We start from the raw sequence: 23327 nt of genomic DNA on the forward strand, positions 1-23327 counted from the left end.
ATGAAAATAGGCCAGTGGAATTTTATCAGTGGGAAAAGTTATTTCGCAGGTCACGTGATCAAACTTTGCTAAGATGTGAGCTTATATATCTTATGAACTCTCACATACTTTTCCATCTTTACTCTTTACTCTTAATATTACCATTTCATTTAACTAAAGCTTAGCTGTTTCTAAGAAAGTTATCAATTATTCTGTTTTAGAGCTCCTGGATAAGAGGCATTACTTTTTTTTTTTCTTTCATTACTGCACATTTTTATCCTCTAAAAAGTATGAAATTCCACTACAGATTTTAGTAATTAGAAATACAGTATAGAATCACTGGTTTAAAAGAACTGGAAGGTAGCTAAAAGGGATCAGCATACATATGTTAAAATGAGAAGCTAAATCTGTAATGGTGTCAACATTAACGAAAATGCATTTTGAATCTAAAAAAGAGATAGAAACTTTTCCTCTTCTGTATCAGCACCTCCCAAACATTTCCAAATTCAGTTGTTTTTAATCTTAGGAACCAGAGTAAACTTTAATAATAGTTCACATGTTAAAAGAATAAACCTATGATGAATACATATCTTTGTGTACCAAATGAAAAAATATACAATGCAGTGAAACTCAAATACATATACAAAGTGGTTTTTTTGTGCATTTTTGATCAAGAGGTTTATATTCTATATTAAACAATATAAAAGAAGCAATATATAGTTTCTGATAAAGCAACTGAAAAGCTCTCTTAGATGTCTTTTATAATAAAAGCTAATGGTATATGTAAGATGGTATAGGTTGAATCAAGCCTATTAAGCTATGTTTTAACAAATGCCTATGTGAAATAATTTAAAAATTATTCTGTAGAAATTAAATGAGCATATCCAAATGTGGAGTAATATTACTACATGGTTTAACTATAACCCAGTAGTAGTATTTAGTAAATTCAAGCAGAACACATGTACCTTTATCATAAATAGACAAATTATTTAAATTATAATAGCATATTTGAAGACAAAATCAAGAAACTATACATGTTAACAAATGATATAACCATGCATACATATATCTGCTTATTAAACACTGAAGTAAAAGAACTAAGCTGTTGTGCAGTCTTCAGAGGTGCTTGGTATTTTACTCTGTTCTGATGGAAGCACTTTGTATGTTTGCATGGAAACGTAAAACAATATTTAATTGACAATTTGGTCATGCACCTGTACTTTTTAAATTTGGGGTTACATTTTCTTCTTTTCTGATTGTTCAGTAGATTCTGACTTTGGTGCAGGAAAAGCTTGATGATACAGATGTCTGTGGGTTGCTGCTGCACTGTAAAGCTTGTATAAAGCCTAGAAATAAAATGATTATTTTTAAAAATGATAAAACATTTTATTAAATACACAGATATAAATTTTTTCCTTTTAGTGTAATTTATGGTACAATATAAAATATAGCATGCTAAATTTGGAATCCTTAGTAATCTGTATAACATATATACTAATAACTAGTATCTCAGCAGTCAAAAAGTATTTTCAACTCTCCAGTGTGTTGATATTACTACTTATACGGGTTGATCTCTATGGTAAATGTTCAATCCTCGGACTGCATTTTCTTTTACCGTTACCACCTTTTGGAGCAGAGCTTCCTAACCACTGTGCCCCAGGGATGTGGAAAACTCATACTGTGAATATTATTAGTTAGAGGAATTATGGGGGCTCATAACTTGTGATTGCCAATAGCTAATTTATTATACACAGGTAAAACACTTGCTATTGGACCTTCCTGATAGGTTTTTCAGAAAGGGACCAGTTTTTATCCTCCATAATTTCCTGATATGGTCATACAAATAAGCACATGTGTTACCCTTCCCCCACCACACGGGCTTTCTCAAATATGCTCTCTTCCCTTGCTTCCACTAATCAGTTCATAGCTTACAAAACCTTTATTCAGAAACATTACCTTAGAAAGTCTTTCTTCATTAAAACTACCTGTCTTTGTTATTTGTCTGTGTAACAGTGTTTGCATCATAGAAATGTTTACATACTGCTTTCTGAAGTGTCCATAAATATTTTTATGTTTTTTTAACCCCTCAGCTAGTGTCTAAAATTCATTACCTCCTCTGACTTTCACATAATGAACACTCAGTTAAGACCAATTTATCTGATGTAATTCTAGAGTCTTTAAAAAGTCTGAGTATTTTTAAACGTTGAATAAAAGCTTGATATCATTAAATAGAATTTCTAGGAAATTCCATTCATTTTTATCTTTTTGAGTCTATATGGCTTTTTTCTTAAATCTGAATTATACCATCATCAATTTACAAATGCATACTGGCACAACCTTAGTTCTATTCTGATTCTAATACATTCAGTTTAATCCATGTTTTCTTAAAAGGTCGTATTTTTTCTTAAGATTTGATTTACAAAGTTGAAATTTATTTTTACTGTTTTAGTAAATTCATTTTACTGAATTTTACATAAAATAATTCCTTGTTGACTTATAAATATTAAATATATCCTTAGTATCTGATTGGCAGACATAATCTAGTTATGTATAAAACAGCAGAAACCAAGGAAAGAATTATGTACTGTCACTGTAGTTACTGAAGATCACTTTTGCTTTCTGAAAGTAATGACCTAAATGATTCCACAGAAATAACTTCTTATGTGAAAATGATTCCTTCGTAGAAACTTAGATTCTTCCTCAGATACAGACTTTCTGCACATGTGCAGTGGGAGAAATAAACACTAACTTACAGGTCAAGTCCAAGGTATGCCAAGAAAGTTAGTTAGACTACATACTGGCCTGAAACCTGCATAAAGTGGTACAGATAACTCTTTCAGAAGCCAAAGTTGAAAACCACTTCTAAAGGTTGTAGCTCTATTGACTCTGCATTAGTTAAGTTTGCTCAAGATTTTCGTAACTACTTGTTTCACTCTGCAGTAGAGCAAAACGCCCAATGTTAGAGCTTAAGATTTTTGAAAATTTCTAAACATTCAAAAATAAAATATTCATGATAATCAGTTATGTTTCATATGCAGATACAATCATATATCATGTTCAGAGTAAGTTAAATATCTTAAAACCTATCTACATTGAGACATCCTTTAATGACTAGTTGGTTTGTAAAATAAGACAATCATAATGTTTATAAATATACAAGTAGTTTTTAATTTAAGAAAAATTTAACTTACCTCATTTGTACTTCCCTGTGGTAAAGGCAGATTAAAGGGGGAAAAAGAGAAGTATATATCCTGCTTCATTAATAGCACTATGATAGTCAACCTTATTTACATTAATAATTTGAGAGCATTTAGGAACAAATACACCTTGAGAGAGGGGACATGTGTATACCTACGGCTGATTCATGTTGATGTATGGCAGAAACCAACACAACTTAGTAAAGCAGTTACTTCCAGTTGAAAATATTTAGACCATACACCCCTGCAGATTTTTTCAATTTAGATTACATATTTAATCTGAATCTTGTGAAGGACTCAATTCTATATTCATCACAGGTTTCAGCATCATATTCTAGGAGGGCTTTGGGGTTTACCGTAAAAAGCCCCTCTTCATCTTTTGAGGTTGAGTGGCTTTTTGAGGCAGTGGCTCAGAGGATCCAATTTTAATTAATTCCTTTCCAATAGTGCTACCATTTATCAGTATATATCTTAACTAGATTCTTCAAAGACACACGGCAAATCCATCAGTTACAATTTGGTTTTAAAGAGTATAAACATACTAAATGCTGAGAGAATTGTAGCTATTATTTGCTACCTGCAGACCATTAATATTCACAAGTCTTAACTCCAAAATTTTATGAAGAATCTCAACTTTAGTTTCACTAAAGTTATCGAAATTTTCATGCAGTAATTGAAGACACTTCCAGAATGAAAGGTGAGATGATTTTTATTTTGGTGTGTTTATAACTGTTTCCCCTGTCCATAATCAATTATTTGAACAGCAGACCATGGTGACCCTGGGTTGGTTAATTGGACCATAGAGGACAACTGACCCAGAAGCAGCTGATCCAGAGGTTGACTTGGACTCATTTTAGGGCCTGGTACAAATGAAGAGTTTAAAGAGACAATCTGAAGTAATCAGATACTGTGTTGAGAGGTTTTACTAAAAGAGACAGTGATACGACTTCAGATGGTCATTTATATATGCTCCTAACAACAGTTCTATGAAGGCCTACAAGACCTTCTAGAACTAACACCCGAAAAAGATATCCTCTTCATAATAAGGAACTGGGATGCAAAACTAGGAAGTCAAGAGCTACCTGGAATTACAGGCAAATTTGGCCTTGGAGTACAAAACGAAACAGATCACAGACTAACAGAGTTTTGCCAAGAGAATGAACTGGTCATAGCAAACACCCTCTTCCAACAACACAAGAGAAGACTCTCTACATGGACATCACCAGAAGGTCAATACCAAAATCAGGATGATTATATTCTTTGCAGCCAAAGAGGGAGAAGCTCTATACAGTCAGCAAAAACAAGACCGGGAGCTGACTGTGGCTCAGATCATGAACTCCGTATTGCCAAATTCAGACGTAAATTGAAGAGAGTAGGGAAAACCACTAGACCAGTCAGGTATGACCTAAATCAAATCCCTTATGATTATACAGTGGAAGTGACAAATAGATGCAAGGGATAGAGTACCTGAAGAACTATGGACAGAAGTTTGTGACTTTGTACAAGAGGCAGTAATCAAGACCATCCCCAAGAAAAAATGCAAAAAGGCAAAATGGTTGTCTGACGAAGCCTTACAAATAGCTGAGAAAAGAAGAGAAGTGAAAGGCAAAGGAGAAAAGGAAAGATGTAAGCATCTGAATGCAGAGTTCCAAAGAATAGCAAGGAGAGATAAGAAAGCCTTCCTCAGTGATCAATGCAAAGAAAGGATAGCAATAGAATGGGAAAGATCTCTTCAAGAAAATCAGAGATACCAAGGAATCACTTTATGCAAAGATGAGCACAAAAAAGGATAGAAATGGTATGGACCAACAGAAGCAGAAGATATTAAGAAGAGGTGGCAAGAATTCACAGAAGAACTACACAAAAAAAGATTTTCATGACCCAGATAACCACAATGGTGTGATCACTCACCTAGAGCCAGACATCCTGGAATGTGAAGTCAAGTGGGCCTTTAGGAAGCATCACTATGACCAAAGCTAGTGGAGGTGATGGAATTCCAGTTGAGCTATTTCAAATCCTGAAAGATGATGCTGTGAAAGTGATACACTGAATATGCCAGCAAATTTGGAAAACTCAGCAGTGGTCACAGGACTAGAAAAGGTCAGTTTTCATTCCGATCCCAAAGAAAGGCAATGCCAAAGAATGTTCAAACTACTGCACAATTGCACTCATCTCACACACTAGCAAAGTAATGCTCAAAATTCTCCAAGCCAGGCTACAACAGTACATGAAGTATGAACTTCCAGATGTTCAAGCTGGATTTAGAAAAGGCAGAGGAACCAGTGATCAAATTGCCATCATCGACTGGATCATCGAAAAAGCAAGAGAGTTCCAGAAAAACACCTATTTTTGCTTTATTGACTACACCAAAGGCTTAGACTGTATCACAACAAACTGTGGGAAATTATTAAAGAGATGGGACTACCAGACCACCTGACCTGCCTCCTGAGAAATCTGTATGCAGGTCAGGAAGCAACAGTTAGAACTGGACATGGAACAACAGGCTGGTTCCAAATCAGGACAGGAGTACATCAGGGTTATATTGTCAGTCTGCTTATTTAACTTATATGCAGAGTACATCATGCAAAAAGGATGAAGCACAAGCTGGAATCAAAATTGCTGGGAAAAATATCAATAACCTCAGATATGCAGATGATACCACCCTATGGCAGAAAGCGCCTCTTGATGAAAGTGAAAGAGGACAGTGAAAAAGTTGGCTTAAAACTCAACATTCAGAAAACTAAGATCATGGGATCTGGTCCCATCACTTCATGGCAAATAAATGGGGAAAGCACTGTAAACTGGCTGACTTTATTTTGGGGGGCTCCAAAATTACTGCAGATGGTGACTGAAGCCATGAAATTTAAAAGACACTTGCTCCCTGGAAGAAAAGCTATGACCAACCTAGACAGCATATTAAAAAGCAGAGACATTACTAACAAAGGTCTGTCTAGTCAGACCTATGGTTTTTCTGGTAGTCATGGATGGATGTGAGAGTTGGACTATAAAGAAAGCTGAGCACTGAAGAATTGATGCTTTTGAACTGCGGTGTTGCAGAAGACGCTTGAGAGTCCCTTAGACTGCAAGGAGATCCAACCAGTCCATCCTAAAGGAAATCAGTCCTGAATATTCATTGGAAGGACTGATGCTGAAGCTGAAACTCCAATACTTTGGCCACCTTATGCAAAGAGCTATCTCATTTGAAAAGACCCCGATGCTGGGAAAGATTGACGGTGGGAGGAGAAGGCGATGACAGTGGATGAGATGGTTGGATAGCGTCACCGACACGATGGACATGAGTTTGAGTAGGCTCTGGGAGTTGGTGATGGACAGGGAAGCCTGGCGTGCTTAAGTCCATGGGGTCACAAAGAGTCGGATGACTGAGCGACTGAACTGAACTGAACAAACCCAAGGGCTTCCCTTGTTGCTCAGCTGGTAAAGAATCTGCCTGCAATGCAGAAGAGCCCAGTTTGATTCTTGGGTCAGAAAGATCCCCTGGAGAAGGGATAGGCTACCCACTCCAGTATCCTTGGGCTTTCCTGGTGGCTCAGATGGTAAAGAATCTGCCTACAGTGGAGGAGATGTGGCTTCAATCCCTGATTTGGGAAGATTCCCTGGAGAAGGGCATGGCAAACCACTCCAGTATTCTTGCCTGGAGAATCCCCATGGACAGAGGAGCCTGGTGGACTACAGTCCATGGGGTTGCAAAGAGTTGGACATGACTGAGCGACTAAGCACAGCACAACAAAACCAATGCTAGTCAAATGATAAGGTTTTAAGTATGAAGTAATCAACAAATAATTGAGTCACAATCAGCTAAATAAAAACTGTTTTCTCTCAACTTTAGGGATAAGAAAAACACTACCTAATCCATGTATTTTTTAAAAATAGTGAGATGTTGACTGGAAAACTATTTCTATAGTTTGTATCTGGCCATCTTGACAAACTATACATTCTTAAAGTAATATTTACCTGTATATTTTACAATATCTAACACAGTGTCTGGAACACAGATAGCATTCAAATAGGTGCTGCATTTAGTTGAAGAGAATTCAGTGTTCCTACCTGGTCCCACAAGGCTGCAGCCACTTGGTCTATTACAGCTCCCAGCTCTCGGTATTCTCCAGAGTACCGGATGTATGCCCAGGTGCACAGGGTGATAAGGGTCAGTCCCATTATCATATTGCATAGGCTAGCTATGATGTCCAAACCAATGAATCCAGTCACACCAGCAATCACGTATGTGATAAAGATGACAACAAACAGTGTGGCTGGGGTACGAGCTGCATGGAAGATATTTTTGCTATCATTGTGCTTGATATACTGGATGTAGAGTTCATCTATTTCAGTCTCCAACTGTTGCAAGTAACGCCGGCTGAATTCCTCCCCACCCATCTTCTTCACCCCTCGAAACAGCTTCACAGATTCTTCCTTAAGCTCCAGATGTTTGGTCTGCAGGTCATTAGGGGCCAGAAATGGTTTGTCACCGCCACAGATCTGTATCGAATAGGAAGTATTATTTATGCAGTGTACTGTAAAACTAGCAACTGTATCACAATTTTGCACTTAGCTAGCTGAATCTGTTAGAACAAATTAATAACAGAAGAAGCCTACATTTTATTTTGTCAACCCACATCTTTCCACACTCTCATTTCTTTCAGGGGAGACTATAAGTGGGACTGGTAACTTTATAGGTGACATATTAAAGCCTTAATTTTTATTCTCTTTTTGATACAGATTGGAATATCCATTACTTAGTCCAATTTCCTCAAGGTGAAAAGGTTTCACTGATTTTTGTTTGGAGTCCATTCAGTATTTTCTTCAAGAGACTAAATGGCAACATGTTAAATGTTCATGGACCACTTTTTCAACTTTTTTTCAAAAGTTACAAGGGAAATCTCAATTACCCATACCATTAACTACAGTTGAGATTTAAATATACATAGGAGACTCTCACTCCATTTCCCCTTTAATTATGTCATAAACACCAGACCATATACTATATTTCCCTTGATTCCAAGGCTCTACCAATTTGGGGTACAATTTTGATTTTATAACATTTTCAGTGGAAAGAAAACTCATCACATTAATAGATATACACAATAATCAGTAGATGTATCCTAATTTAAAATGTTACTAGTAAAAAGAGGAAATATAGTACTTAGAAATGTTGGCCCTTGTGGTTTATTTTTTTCTAACAGCTTTTTATACTTAAGAGAGAAATTGGACTTATGGAATATGGGGAGGTATAGTAGAGAGGGTAGCATGTTACTTTAGCTACTTTAGATCTTATAAATAGTGGAAAAATCTGTATTCCTCTACCCCCACAATGTGAACTTTAAACAGAAGTATGTTATAGAGAGAATTCATTTAAAATACATTTAAATTTTGCATATGTCATGTTCTCTTGATTTGTTTTTAAAATACTTCAGGAATACAATAAAAAGAAATGTGATACACACAGGCTGAGAAAGCTTTAAGTCAGAGCCACTTCTGCATGTGTATACAGTGTAACGTGAAAGAAGAAAAGAATGAGTTCATGGAAGAAATACTGATTTTATTTAAAATGTGATTTAAAATATTCTTACCTCTTCCATTTTTTTATTGTATGTATCCTTGGCAGTTGCCACGGCTGCTAAATTATTAGCTTCTGCTGTGGCCTTTGGACAAAGTACAAAGTATGATGTAAAATGGAATTCATATTTATTAGACTTCCACATATATACACACAACGTGCAAGAAACATGCAAAAACTCAAGGTCATCAGATAATTTAAAATGTGCTGAAATACTTCTGTATCTTTTAAATTAGTAAAATTAAAATTTCAAAATGTATAAAATATAGCTTACTCAATAAACCATAGTTTGAAAATGAACTTTCATTTGGAAGATTATTCATCTAAAAACATTTTTAAGCCTTTCACCAAATGTGTGTGTGTGTGTGTGAACTATAAATCCAGACACACAGGAAATAATAAATACATTTTATATATACTAATGGGCTTTCCAGGCAGCACTAGTGGTAAAGAACCTGCCTGCCAGTGCAGGTAGACATAAGAAACACAGGTCTGATCCCTGGGTCAGGAAGATCCCCTTGGGGAGGGCATAGTAACCCATTCTGGTATTCTTGCCTGGAGAATCTCATGGACAGAGGAGCCTGGCAGGCTGCAGTCTATAGGGTCATACAGAGTTGGGCATGACTGAAGCAACTTTGCACACATGTACTCATACATAAAACTATGTCAACTTTAAAGATTACTACTGATAGAATAGTGTATCACTGATAACATAAAGGAGGCATTAAGATTCAGAAATTTTTAAAAAAAGTATGGAAAAAGCAGGTTTTTCCTTTCTTGAATGTTTGTTTGTAGAGGCCACTTGTTTAAAACCTGGACCTGCTTTTCTTGTCACACATATGAATCTAAACCACAGTATGAGTCTTTTCTAAACAAATTTAGTACAAAGAGAATGAAGACTCTCTTGTATCTCAGCACAAGTGAGGTTGCTATATGTGTATCTGAAAGTGATTAGATGAATCACTTGCACAAGTGAGTCATTATTAGAAAAATAATCTATCACTCCACCCATTATTTTTATATGGTGATTTCTGACAGCCAGATCGAGCATATCTTTAACTTAGCTTCAGTGACAATGTTTTAGAATGTCAAGACTCTTGATGAATAAATACCTGTAACATGGATTTGGGATGTGGTAATTCTTCACCTTGATAGATCTTTATATAAGCCTAAAAAGTAGGAAAGAAAAAAGACTCATGTTCAAGTAATTCCATTCAATATCTATGTTAAATTGTATTCTGAGGTCTAAGGCCTTGACAGTTCAAAAAAATTAGATCTTAGTTTCAGGAACTATTATCTTTCTCATACTTTTAATTCCCTCTTTCTTATTAGTTCTTGTTCCCTTTTCCTGAAAAGCCCTTTGTACACATTTGCCAATCTCAGTCTTCACAAAGGCTTACCTACCTCACCTCCTTTAAAACTTTCTCAGATCCCTCTGCTAGGAGTAACATTTTCAGTTACCCACAGGAATATGTACCTGCTGCTGCCTCAAGCTTTATGGAACAGATTTGTTCAAGGGCCCTGAGTCTCCTACTAAAATCCTATGCTCCTCCATTGTGTTTTATGCACAGCAAGAATTCCAATCTTAGACAACCTGTCACTTTTTGCTGAGAGTGGTGAAGATAAACAATCATGAAGAAGGTACACAACCACATTTGAAATGACAAAACATCAATTTAAAAAATTCTTATTTTAGCCCTTGGAGCATCAATCCAAAAATCAGATTGATAACTGAAATCCACTATATGTGCATTGGTTTAAAAAATGTGTTTGGGGCTATCTGAGGTAAACAGGTAAATGCAAATTTAAAATATTTCCATTTCAAATTGGCTCCTGGTGCAAAAAGCAGGAAAAGTGGAAGAATTTTCTCCAGTAGGAAGGCAAAGTATAACCCATTAGGGAAAATCTTGAGAATGAAGGTAAAATTCAGCATAGGTCATAAGTGAAGACTATGTGATCCTGGGAAACACCTCCTCCCCGTAAAGAAAAGCAAGACTTTTCCAACTCCTAGATACATTTCTGTTTTGAAATAATTTCCCTCAAGATAAAAGGTGACAGTAAAGTTACCTCAGGGAGTTTTCTCAAAAAATAATTTCAGAAAGCAAGCTCCTCTTGGGAGTCTAATAAATTTTTTAAATCATTTGTACATATTCCTCATACCTTTGCCCCCCATATTACAGAGTCTATAATTTTCTGTTGTTATAGGTAGGAACTGCATTCCCAAGCACGTCAAGTCTAAATACTCGCAAGTACTCTAGAAATGAGAATGATACCTTGAAGTACTCTACCAGACCTCGGCAGGTGATTTTGTTCCCATTGATCTCTTTAATGTCTAGGCTCTCAGGACTAAGCAGCCAAGGGATGAGGATTTTCAAGTTTTTGATGAATTCAACATCTATTTCTAAAGTAGAAGAAAATTCACCATTATTTTAAAATTGTTAAAGTCTTTCATGGAATACCATAAAACATCCAGTAACTACCTCTATTTTTTCCCTAGTGATAAAGCTATCACTCACCTTCTGATCATCTAAATTACTCCTGAAACCCACTTTTCTCAGGGTGAATTATACTCCTTGCCCAACTCCTATTGCTAGTCTTTCTCATCGCCACTCCAATTACATATTTATTTTGTCTTTCACCTATAAAATAGCTTTCTTGATATTAAATGATACACATATGTTTCACACCCCATTCACATAACCATGTCATGCATTCTGATGCCTTTAAGTCTTGTTCATGGTTTTATACAGAGAGAGTTATAAATGGAAGAAGGGCAGATATTACTGCCTTATAAAATGTATTCCCTCCAGAAAGTATATCCAAAAGTTTTCTGTGTTTACTGTGCCAGTCTTATGAAAAATGTATAGAACTGTGTAAGGTGTGTTAGCTAGTACTCAAGTTCAAAAAGAAGTGAAATTAGGGCTTCCTCTAGTAGTGAAACTCAACAACACAAAATAAAACTGTAAGAAAAGCAATGGAGGCCTTTTAGCTAGCTGATCAAGTAGTCTGAGTTATTTAGTACAACTAATGGTAACTGCAGCCATGAAATTAAAAGACGCTTATTCCTTGGAAGGAAAGTTATGACCAACCTACATAGCATATTAAAAAGCAGAGACATTAGTTTGCCACAAAGGTCCATCTAGTCAAGGCTATGGTTTTTCCAGTAGTCATGTATGGATGTGAGAGTTGGACTATAAGGAAAGCTGGGCGCCGAAGAACTGATGCTTTTGAACTGTGTGTTGGAGAAGACTCTTGAGAGTCCCTTGGACTCCAAGGAGATCCAACCAGTCCATCCTAAAGGAGATCAGTCCTGGGTGTTCATTGGAAGGACTGATGCTGAAGCTGAAACTCCAATACTTTGGCCACCTGATGTGAAGAACTGACTCACTGGAAAAGACCTTGATGCTAGGAAAGATTGAAGACAGGAGAAGGGGACGACAGAGGATGAGATGGTTGGATGGCATCACTGACTCAATGGACATGGGTTTGGGTAGACTCTGGCAGTTGGTGATGGACAGGGAGGCCTGGCGTGCTGCAGTTCATGGGGTCGCAAAGAGTCAGACACGACTGAGTGACTGAACTGAACTGATTACACATAACCCATTTTATAGTATTAGGTTCAAGCTTAGTATTACAAATTTAGCAAAGTAACACAGAAAACAGATATTCAGAGGAGTCTTTTGAACACAGCAATAATTTTTATAATCATACATAAAAAGCAGAGACTTGGTATATCCAGAGACTTGGTATCTAAGCAAAGATACCATGATTTTTAAAAACCTGAATTTCAGCAGAGTCACTGAGTTTTTAGGCTTTGGGATTGGTGATTTCTAAGGTGTTAAGGATAAAGATTCAAACCTTATGACTGCATTTTGCATGTCCCCTGTTTGTTACTGAAATATCAGTTTACATAAGAATTTATGGTTCTTTTCTTTTGCTTACTGTTTATGACATGTATGAACATGATGTTGGAAATTCTTCCAACATATTTTCCTTCATGTTTTGTACAGCTTTGAAATCTGTGTCCATATTTTATGAGGACTTGGACAGGAGTTTATTCAAATTTATTTTTTTGTTTGCATTGTACCAGTTTTTACTGATAACTGTGCTCTGTATTTGGAGACGGAAATGGCAACCCACTCCAGTATTCTTGCCTAGAGAAGCCTGTGGACAGAGAAGCCTGGTGGGCTTGACAAAAGGGTCGCACAGAGTCAGACACAACTGAAGCGACTTAGCATGCATGCATGCATGCATTGGAGAAGGAAATGGCGACCCACTCCAGTGTTCTTGCCTGGAGAATCTCAGGGACAGAGGAGCCTGGTGGGCTGCCGTCTATGGGGTCGCTCAGAGTCGGACATGACTGAAGTGACTTAGCATGCATGCATGTGCTCCGTATTATTAAAGGTTTATTCAGACGTATTTATTATGGTGGTTTGCTTCTTAGTTACCAATTTTCACTGAAATACTGGTATTTGTATTATATTATCATGTTTCCTTTGTCGTGTTTTATTGCCTGTTATTTATCTGTATTCACTGATGCTAATGGGTTTCTTTTTTTACTATACGATATTATGCTTTTTTCAACATTAGTAGAATATTGCTATATATCTAGAATATATGAATTCTTCCAGAATATCTGTATAGAACAAAAAAGGTTTCTCCTTCTAAAACCACTGTAAAGTCACTTTCAAAACATGCAAACTCCATTCCTCCCTAAATTTCCTTGTAAAACTGTAATGGAATAAGATACACACTCTGGCACCAAGTGTATTAATTATCAAAGTAACCAGCACAGTATCACACATTTGGACAAAAAAATGTGTTCTGACAATAGCATTAGCCATATAACTTTGTTCTCACCAAAGCCAGGCATTCCAGTTTTGGATTCAGAAAATACGAACAATATATTCGTGACATACACAAGTGGGAGCTCTTGCTAACAATATTAGTGGAAGAAAAGTAAATACATGACCCAGAACATCTGCAGACCAGTTCAGATCAATTTGCGGAGGTGTGCTCATCAGTCTTGACTCACCGCAAGTGTTCAATAATATGTGTGGGTGGATGATTATTCATGATGATTTCTGTTTTCATCATTTCTTCCAGAATTTTTGTCACAAGACTAAAACCTTGTTAGGAATTCAGGATCTAGGTCAAAGAAGTTTTCTGTAACAATTGAGGACACGATACATGCTTTATAAGAATACCACATGGCAGAAGCACCTATGGTGTAGAGCTGCTGTGGAAACTAACCAAGGAAGGTATTTTCTCAGGATCATTTGACTCTGACAAGTCATGAGAAATACATCTTTAAAAATAATAACCTTGCACTGGGGTCTGGCTATGCTTTCTGAAGTCTAGCTAGAGCTGTGAAGGAAGCAGCTCCCCAATCTATGCTGTGGTTACCTGGTCATTCTCCAGGCGGTATTATAACACAGAACCACCTCAGAAGAAGGCTAACTCCTTGTTAATTACGAGATTGGATCTGCTATATGCGGGGCCATATCCAGTAGGCATTGGTAAGAACTGGTCGAAAGCATCACGGATGAATGTGATTCAGTGCTTTTGGTCCTTTTGATTTCCTAAGTGGGAAGTGATTCAACTAATAGCAATTAAATATAATCATAGTAGTATAAGTTTTAAATAAAACTGGAAATAGTAAGATAGGATAACAATTTTGATAATGTGAGGGACCATGAACAAAAAATAATTATAACAATTACTGCTGCTATGTTGCTTCAGTCATGTCCAACTCTGTGCGACCCCATGGACTGCAGCCCACCAGGCTCCGCCATCCCTGGGATTCTCCAGGCAAGAACACTGGAGTGGGTTGCCATTTCCTTCTCCAATGCATCAAAGTGAAAAGTGAAAGTGAAGTCGCTCAGTCATGTCTGAATCTTAACGACCCCATGGACTGCAGCCCACCAGGCTCCTCCATCCATGGATTTTCCAGGCAAGAGTACTGGAGTAGGGTGCGACTGCATTCTCTGATAACTGAGTTAGAAAATTATTTCTATAAGTGTATCGAAAGAGTATGTGAGAAACTATCATCAAATAATTTCTGCACAATTGTTTATTCAAAGATGTTTTTCCCCTGGAAGCAACCACGCAGATGACAGCCCTCTGGAGAATAGCCTGGCCAGAAGACAAGACGTTCTGGATAGAAGTAACACCATATTATAAGATTCAGCATGGGATGAAAAACTGATGTAGACAGCAGACTCAAAACTGCCCAAGGAAACACTGAGGCAAACAAGAACATTTTGGTGCACAGAGGGATTTAGCAGTAGTCTTGTAAAGCCTCATTAAAATGGAACTTTGACAGGCAACTGAAGCCGCCTTTCATTTCTCTTTCCCTCAAGCTAGCCACTTTGGTAAACTTGCAACTCATGGTTAACTGTAAACCAACTGTTGAGTCAATATATGTTTAGATTATGAGTAAAATTTGATGAGGAACAAATCTATTTAAAACTGTGATTTGTATCCACATGGTTTATCTTAAACTCTTTCCCTGAATTCTTTCATTGCAAAATGTATCTGTTAATTTAAGAACTGTAGCTGTATACTACAGGAAAGGAACAAGGCAGGGTACTTTTTTGTCCCAATAAAGGACTGTTGTTGAAGGCCTGCTCCTGCTCTGCCTGCTTATGGCTCTCCAACCCCAGAGAAGAAAGAAAGGCCTTGTGGGAGCCCTCTCTTTATGTAATTTATTCAAAACACATTGAAGCCATTAGGTCACTGCACAGTATTAAGAGGTCTGTGCTCACTGGTGGGTTGGAATTCATAAGTGACAGTGAAATTATACGATCTTGGAATCCATGCATTAATATGTGCCTGCCTACAGTTGTCTTGCTGTTGTATAATGAAAAGACAATTTAAAACATGTATAAAACCAATTGCTGATGATTGATAAATTTGGGATTCTATTTATGATATTAACTGCAATGGTAAAATAAAAGGTATCTGAGAGAAAACACTATGGATACATGGGGAAAAAAACCTGGTTTGCTTTTTGAACTTGCCAGTTCCACAAAACTGAACACAAGTTGTTCAGCTGTCATTTTTAAAAGTAATCTTAAAGTCCTTTGAGAACAGCTGTGCTGCAAGGCTTGTTATGCCACTGTCTCATTACCCCTGGCACAATGCAGAAAGGCCAAAGTAAATTAAGCACGTTTGAATTTAGTGGTGTACTTAATGCTAGGCTTACAAATAAAAAAGTCAGGAATGTCTTTGTATTACCTCAGGAGGTACCTTTGTACTACCTCAGGAGGTAGATTGGAGAAGGCTATGGCACCCCACTCCAGTACTCTTGCCTGGAGAATCCCAGGGACCAGGGAGCCTGGTGGGCTGCCGTCTATGGGGTCGCACAGAGTCAGACACAACTGAAGCGAATTAGCAGCAGCAGCAGCAGGAGGTAAATAGACACCCCCAGTTCAGTTAAGTTCAGTAGCTCAGTTGTGTCCGACTCTTTGGGACCCCATGAATCGCAGCACGCCAGGCCTCCCTGTCCATCACCATCTCCTGGAGTTCACTCAGACTCACGTCCATCAAGTCAGTGATGCCATCCAGCCATCTCATCCTCGGTCGTCCCCTTCTCCTCCTGCCCCCAATCCCTCCCAGCATCAGAGTCTTTTCCAGTGAGTCAACTCTTCGCATGAGGTGGCCAAAGTACTGGAGCTTCAGCTTTAGCATCATTCCTTCCAAAGAAATCCCAGGGCTGATCTCCTTCAGAGTGGACTGGTTGGATCTCCTTGCAGTCCAAGGGACTCTCAAGAGTCTTCTCCAACACCACAGTTCAAAAGCATCAATTTTTCGGCGCTCAGCCTTCTTCACAGTCCAACTCTCACATCCATACATGACCACAGGAAAAACCATAGCCTTGACTAGATGGACCTTAGTCAGCAAAGTAATGTCTCTGCTTTTGAATATACTATCTAGGTTGGTCATAACTTTTCTTCCAAGGAGTAAGCGTCTTTTAATTTCATGGCTGCAGTCACCATCTGCAGTGATTTTGGAGCCCCCAAAAATAAAGTCTGACACTGTTTCTACTGTTTCCCCATCTATTTCCCATGAAGTGATGGGACCGGATGCCATGATCTTCATTTTCTGAATGTTGAGCTTTAAGCCAACTTTTTCACTCTCCTCTTTCACTTTCATCAAGAGGCTTTTTAGCTCCTCTTCACTTTCTGCCATAAGAGTGGTGTCATCTGCATATCTGAGGTTATTGATAAAGCAATTGGAGATTCATTCCCTACTGATGGAAACTCAAAGTCAGGAACGGCAGGACAATTAAGGGAGGAGGTTGGGCCTTGCCCAGACCAGGTATTTTTTGTTTGCGAAGTCAGGAGACCTCCCTGAACATACATGTGCAGAAGAGGCTAATTGCAGGCGAAAGGAGGAGCAAGGTCAAGGGATGCTCTACCCAGATGCCTCTGCAGTAGGATCCATCTTGGCTAAGAGATGCGTGTGCACACATGGAAGGATCCTGAGGTACACCAAAGATGGACTGTGAACTAGGCAAATCAAAATGACTGGCCAAAGGAAACTTGGAAGAAACGCCCATAAAAGTAATTCAAATTGCCATGAGGGTGCAACTCAGGGACTCTCCCTCTGAGTCTGCTTATGTGTCCATCCACATATACTGTACTTTTTTTCCCCTCTTAATAAATACTTTCCTTGTTTCACTATGTTCCATCTTTGTGGGAATTCTTTTCTGCAAAGCCAAAGGGCCAGGGCCCTTGTCACTGAGCACTGGTCTAGTGGCTAGGATCTGGTGCTTTCACCACCGCAATCCAGCCCAGTCTCTGGCTGGGAACCCAAGCCCCACTCTAAACCGTTGCACACTGAGGCCATGTGAGATCAATACTACCTTGGATTAAGTGCAAAGCAAATATCTAAAGACCTAATGATTATTAGGAAGGATTAGCTTCTGCAGACTCCTGCCTCCACCTCCTGCTGCCCTGCTTCCCTCTTTTTTTAGACAATTTGAATTGCTTTGGAATCTTAAAACATTAGTCATATCTCTCTGTTTAAGAGATGATTACATACTATTACTTTGAAAAACACTCTGGGGCTTTTAGTTTTTTAAGAAACTAGTCCTCATCCAGAAGATGCTTTCATTATTAGTGAAGTTTTTAATGATTGATAATTAAATTTTTCAGCAGCAGTTTGAAAGAGCTTCACTTCAGTATTCTGCAATATTTTTTTCTATCTCTAATTATATAACAATACAAATAATCCAATGATATAGACTTCTATTTTCCCTTTAATATAAATAAGGAAAATATAAAAGGAAGATATTAAGGAGCATTTCTCAATGCAGAGGTGAGCAGGAACCTGTGAGAAAGGGTGAGGGTTACTGCCCCCAGGTGAGTGCAGGATTTAGTCTATTTTCTCTGTGTACATATTTGGCACCCATAGAACCCCACAGATCAAGGAGGTGCTCTAGCATGAGCTGGGGATTCTCAATCCCCCTTACAATTTCTAATCAGCACACCCAGATCAGTGAACAAACTAAACTAGCAGCTATAAGCCCAGTGGATAAAATCAGACTTAGGGACATAAACACATTCAGTAAAAGACAGACAGACCTTTCAGTTTTCCATCAAAGTTTGGATTCGTAGCTACTTTTAGGCCAGGATGAGGTAGCAGAAAACAGGAAATTTTGGTGAAACAGGAATGGATGTGTTTTCGAACATTCTGGAGTTCTTCATGCTGGTTCCCTGAGACCTGTAGTAAATCATTCTGAAGTTTAAATGACTTTCAACACAAATTGAACTCGAAAAGAATTCTGTGGCATTTCTATTTGCTATGTCTGGTCACAATGGTAAAAAATGACATGACAGGGCCGAAACTAAAGGGTTTGGGTCCATTTGCCACCTGGCCACATTTAAGTCTAGTATACACACGGCATTATAGTTAACAATAGTTAACAAATGTCTACTCTTACTCAGAAGAGCCTTCCCATTTTTTAGTGCAAATTCGTGGGATTTTACTCCAGCTAGTTCCTACAAACTCAAATTTTAATTCAAAGTACTCACAAAGACATGAATAGATCATAAGATATTCCTACCTTCTTTTCAGGAGGTACTCAAAGACAGCCTCTTGTCACTTGGTAGGTATACATTTAAATTCTAGAAAGACATCTGGATAGTTGGGTATTTACATACAAGCTAAACTGCCTCCTTTTTCCCTATGTATTAGACAGTTAATAGTACAAATTATCCTAAAAAATAACCATAGGCTAAAAAAGTAAGCTTAGAGATCCTGATTATCAAGAGTTCTTTTTTTAATCTCCATTTTTTTTCTGATTACTCATTAGGTTTTTTTTTTGGATATCTGTTCAACTATTGAACTATCACAACACAGACAGTTAATAGCCTCCTCCTAATATCACATTCTGTGAACTACTAGCAAGATGTCCTAAGATTGACTTTGGGGATCTTAAAACTTAAATATTTTCTTAAATTGACTTTAAGCCTCTGCTAAAACATGAATCCAGATATTTGTACTGTCAATCTTCAACTGATTTAACTCTTCAAATTAAAGATTTTATCTTTAGGAATAAATTGTTGTTTTATAGATAGCTACAAAAGAACTCTTTTTCTGAATCATAATTATCGATAGTATTTAAAATTGTAATTGACATTTTATTAAGTATCACTCTTAGTTTGTTCACAGAGATACTATGAAGGTCAAATGAGGTTGTGGGTATTGAGTATCTATTCAAGAAGTCACTCAACAAAAATAATTTTAGATCACTGTTGGGGAAATTTCATGCATCTAGACAGCTAACGAACCTTGAGGCGTTTTTCCAAGAATTTGGAGCCACCGTCAGATCCATATGAAAATTCGTACGGGAAGCTCCAGTCTCGAACAAGAAATATCAGACTCTAAGAGACAATAAGAACAAAAGATTGATAAAGGAACTCTAAAGTGCCTCCATCTGTTCTTTACTGAAATATATTAAATGATATTATTGCCATCTGAATAGGTTCTTCTCCACATAAAGGAATTAAAAAGCAAACATAAAACCTAGGAAAGTTGTTTCTGAGCATTCACTCCTCTCTGAGATCACCCTACCTGTTTCCATTGAATGTGAATAGAAAGCTGCCCCCAAAATCACTAAGTTACATAGTGCCATTCAGCCAATCTGAGGCATCTCTGTCAGTTTTCAGGAAGCTTTTTATGAAGATTAAAGTTTTATTTGAAGAAAGTTTTCTCCTTCCATCTGTCTAAATATTTTTCCTCTATTACATCTGACCCCTTCTCTTCTTTGGGGGTTCTCATCATGCATACCTGGTAGGCAGAGGGGTGGGAATCTAGGTTTTGTGGGGCCTGAAAGTTACACAATCTGTGCAGGGGAGAGAGCTCAATAGGAAAAAGGTATAAAAATGGGCTAAAACATTGATATTTATTTACAATGAGAAAAATAATAAATTACAAATTTTAAAGCACTGACACCACAAACACATTTGTAACAATCCAGAAAAATAACTAACATACCTTTGTAATACTTTTTTCTCCCACTTTTTGACTGCAAATGCTTTGATCACTTGTTTTTTTTGATCACTTCTTCACATGACAATTTTGAAATATTTTCTGTTAGAAAGCTAATTCAGTATCTCCTCTAACAAGGCCAAAATTTTTATTGTAAAAATGTTTTTTATTGCTAATAGTTTAGAAATATTTCAGCTTCACAACTTGTTATTTATAATATCATATTTCTTCATCTGTTAAATAGAGATAATAATGGAGCCAGCCTCACAGGACTACTAAATGAAATAGTTATACAGAAGACATTTCAAACAGTACCTGGTACAAAATGCTATGTTAGCTACTTGATTTGATGTTCATGGCCACATAGTATTTTAGCACATGGGTAGACCTAACTTATTTTGCATTCTCCTAGACGTTTTCCAGTTTTTCTAAGTACTATTCTAAGAAATGCATTGATAAACATCCCTGAAGCTGAGTATTTGTTTATATCCGAAGGATTTTTATCAGGGACTGTGCTCCCCAAATTAGAACAATCATTAGAATCATTTGAGAGGCTTTTAAAAGTACAGAATTCTTGGGCCCCCCTCCATACCTATTGCAACCAAGGTAAGAGAAGCTTTCCTTTATCAAGTGCCTATTGTAAGTCAAGCACAATACCAGTATCACACACGATGTATTTCATGCACTGCTGCCCCAGGAGAAGTTATAATTTATTATTAGTCTTAAAAGAGATATATAAAAATCACCTTCACCCGCCCCCCAACCTGATGTTAATCAGGTAATTTTCCCAAAGCCACAAGGCCAGAGTGGCAGAGGTGGCATTTAAACTTGGGAAAATTCCTGCTGCACTGCCTCAAAATTAGGTATAGAACACATAGTTCACAATCTGACACATTAAACCATTCTTTTATAAGTTAGATTAAGTTATACTTCAATTTTAGTATCTGGAAAAATGCAGGAACTTGAGGGAAAAATTAGAATATTTTAGTGAAATTAGCTATCTTTAAGAGTCTAAGCATTTACATCTCTGGGCTTCTAATTGAGCCTTTTAGTCTTGCCCATTAAAATTGATATCGCTTTTAACTCTCTTTTAAGCTTTTCCATCCTTTCTTTCCCTTTACAGTTTATCTGTTGAAGAACCTACGAATCTGACCTGGAGAGATCTCCATAACCTGAACCTTGCTGACTGCAGAGTCACAGGGCAGTTCAACATGTTCTTTCATCCTCTGAATTTCCTACAAATTGGCAGCTGGATACAGAGTCTTGATCTGACTCTGGTTTTACTTTTTGGCAAGACTCTATGAAGCAGAGTGTTCTTTTATAAGGAGGCACATAGTATATGATTATTTCTCCTTTGCTTAACTGAAGCTCATTCTTCAGGAGATTTCTCGTTAAGGACTCACGGGAACAACATTCTTTGTATTCTTACATGCTAATAACATTTTGTGCCCTTGATAAGTGAAAGTCAATTTTGCTGGATATAAAATCCTTAGCTCACATCTTTCCTTAAACAGGGACACGTCTTAGTTAGAATTATGGATGTTTCTTATTTCATTACAATGTAAACCCCCCTCGCCCCTGTGTGTGTGTGTGTGTGTGTGTGTTCTGTAGATTCTTGTGGGGAAAGGATTCTTGTGGAGCATAGCATTTAAAAATATCCATATACACTATCTTTAAATAGTCCACTATCTTTAGATAGATGTTCATTCTTGTCAACATTTTTGTCAAAATATGATAATTTGTATTTAGAACATTTCTACCTAAAACATGCACTTTGAAAATAAAGGATAGATAAGAAGCAACTTTTGCAAAATAGAGGTTCATGAATCAGGATAAATGAAACCAACTATGTGGATTTGGCTATATTTTGCATTTTTCTTGGAAGAGTTTAGTCTCTTTTCTTGGTCTTTTTCACTGGGCATCTTCCCAAGTCAACCAAATGAGGACCATGTGTAGAATAGGATCAAAGATGAAGTCTTATTTTCTTAAATAAGTACTCTATATTCTACCTACCTCTAGTGTCAAATTCTAAGTTGCTTCCCTAATGCTCCCATCCAGTGTTGTGCTGGTATAAACTGGCTCTCCAAAAACAACAACATGCCTGATTTGTGGCATTTGACAATTTCTGCTGTGCAAATGTGCCTACCATGGCTGATTTCAAGCTACTAACAGTTTAATAACTGGCTTATGTAACTCCTGAATATTTACTAGTTAGCTCTCAAAGTGGTATAAGCCAGCTACAGTACACCCACTGTCCCCATCCCCTCCCCAAATAATTCATATGCTTTACATTTATCCTGTACGGAATGCTATCAATTTCAGTCCTTATTTCAAAATCCATCCATTGTTCCACACTGCTGAATTTTGATTTGTTCATACATATAGGTAGAGATTTAAAAAGTCAAGAATACAGATTACTCTAACTTTCTCAGATAAAAATATCTGAAGTCATACTTTTAAAAAATAAATTAAATCCAGGCAACTAAGGAAAATGATGGACCTATACTTTGCATATCCTTCAAGTGATCATAGGATGAAAATTATGAAAAACATTGTAACTTTTGTTTATTTTCCTTTGAAGACCATTCAAAAGGAATGCTACAGCACCACTATTAGTGAAAAATGGAAAAAAATTCAAATGCTCAACAATTGGGAATGGTACATTATGGCATATTAATATATTACATAGCTATTAATATTACAAATGTGTGGAGTGTATCAATACATGTATTACATCAGTATAAAAAGGCTTACATGAAAAAATGTTATCTGAATTATAATGCTAAATTTATGTGCACATCCATTATTAATACATGAAAACACTCCCAAACTCCCAGGAAAAAACTGTTCTAGAGTCATGTAGCCAGTGAATACCTGAACTGGTTTAACCTATTTAATCAATCAATTTCAGTTTTAATTTCAGCTTCAGGTAGTAAGTAAACACTGGAACTCATTTTAAACCCTTCTAAGTAAGTAACACCTCACTTCAACCAACAGCCCACTGAAAGCCAACCAGTGACAGCTTCATACTTTAAAAGTCAGTCAAGTAGAAGAATCACCTCAGAAAACTAACTGAG

At 37.1% G+C, this 23327-nt stretch overlaps 1 protein-coding gene across 2 annotated transcripts in view; it reads right to left on the reverse strand.

Moving 5' to 3' along the window:
- Positions 1–227: 227 nt before the first annotated feature.
- The window catches only part of ATL1 (atlastin GTPase 1), a 74831-nt gene continuing 51731 nt past the window's right edge, over positions 228–23327 (reverse strand). The window contains exons 7-14 of one of the 2 annotated variants that reach the window (XM_040226773.1): positions 19551–19643; positions 18342–18480; positions 11025–11152; positions 9864–9920; positions 8765–8836; positions 7242–7673; positions 3171–3185; positions 228–1325 (exon numbers count right to left, since the gene is read on the reverse strand). In XM_040226773.1, the coding sequence (XP_040082707.1) occupies positions 1215–1325; positions 3171–3185; positions 7242–7673; positions 8765–8836; positions 9864–9920; positions 11025–11152; positions 18342–18480; positions 19551–19643 (1047 nt within the window). In that variant the 3' untranslated portion in view covers positions 228–1214. The remainder of the gene's footprint in view (positions 1326–3170; positions 3186–7241; positions 7674–8764; positions 8837–9863; positions 9921–11024; positions 11153–18341; positions 18481–19550; positions 19644–23327) is intronic. The other variant, XM_040226775.1, reaches the window with a different exon arrangement.

Source organism: Oryx dammah, unplaced genomic scaffold, assembly GCF_014754425.2.
Source record: "Oryx dammah isolate SB20612 unplaced genomic scaffold, SCBI_Odam_1.1 HiC_scaffold_26, whole genome shotgun sequence".
Classification (NCBI taxonomy): domain Eukaryota; kingdom Metazoa; phylum Chordata; class Mammalia; order Artiodactyla; family Bovidae; genus Oryx; species Oryx dammah.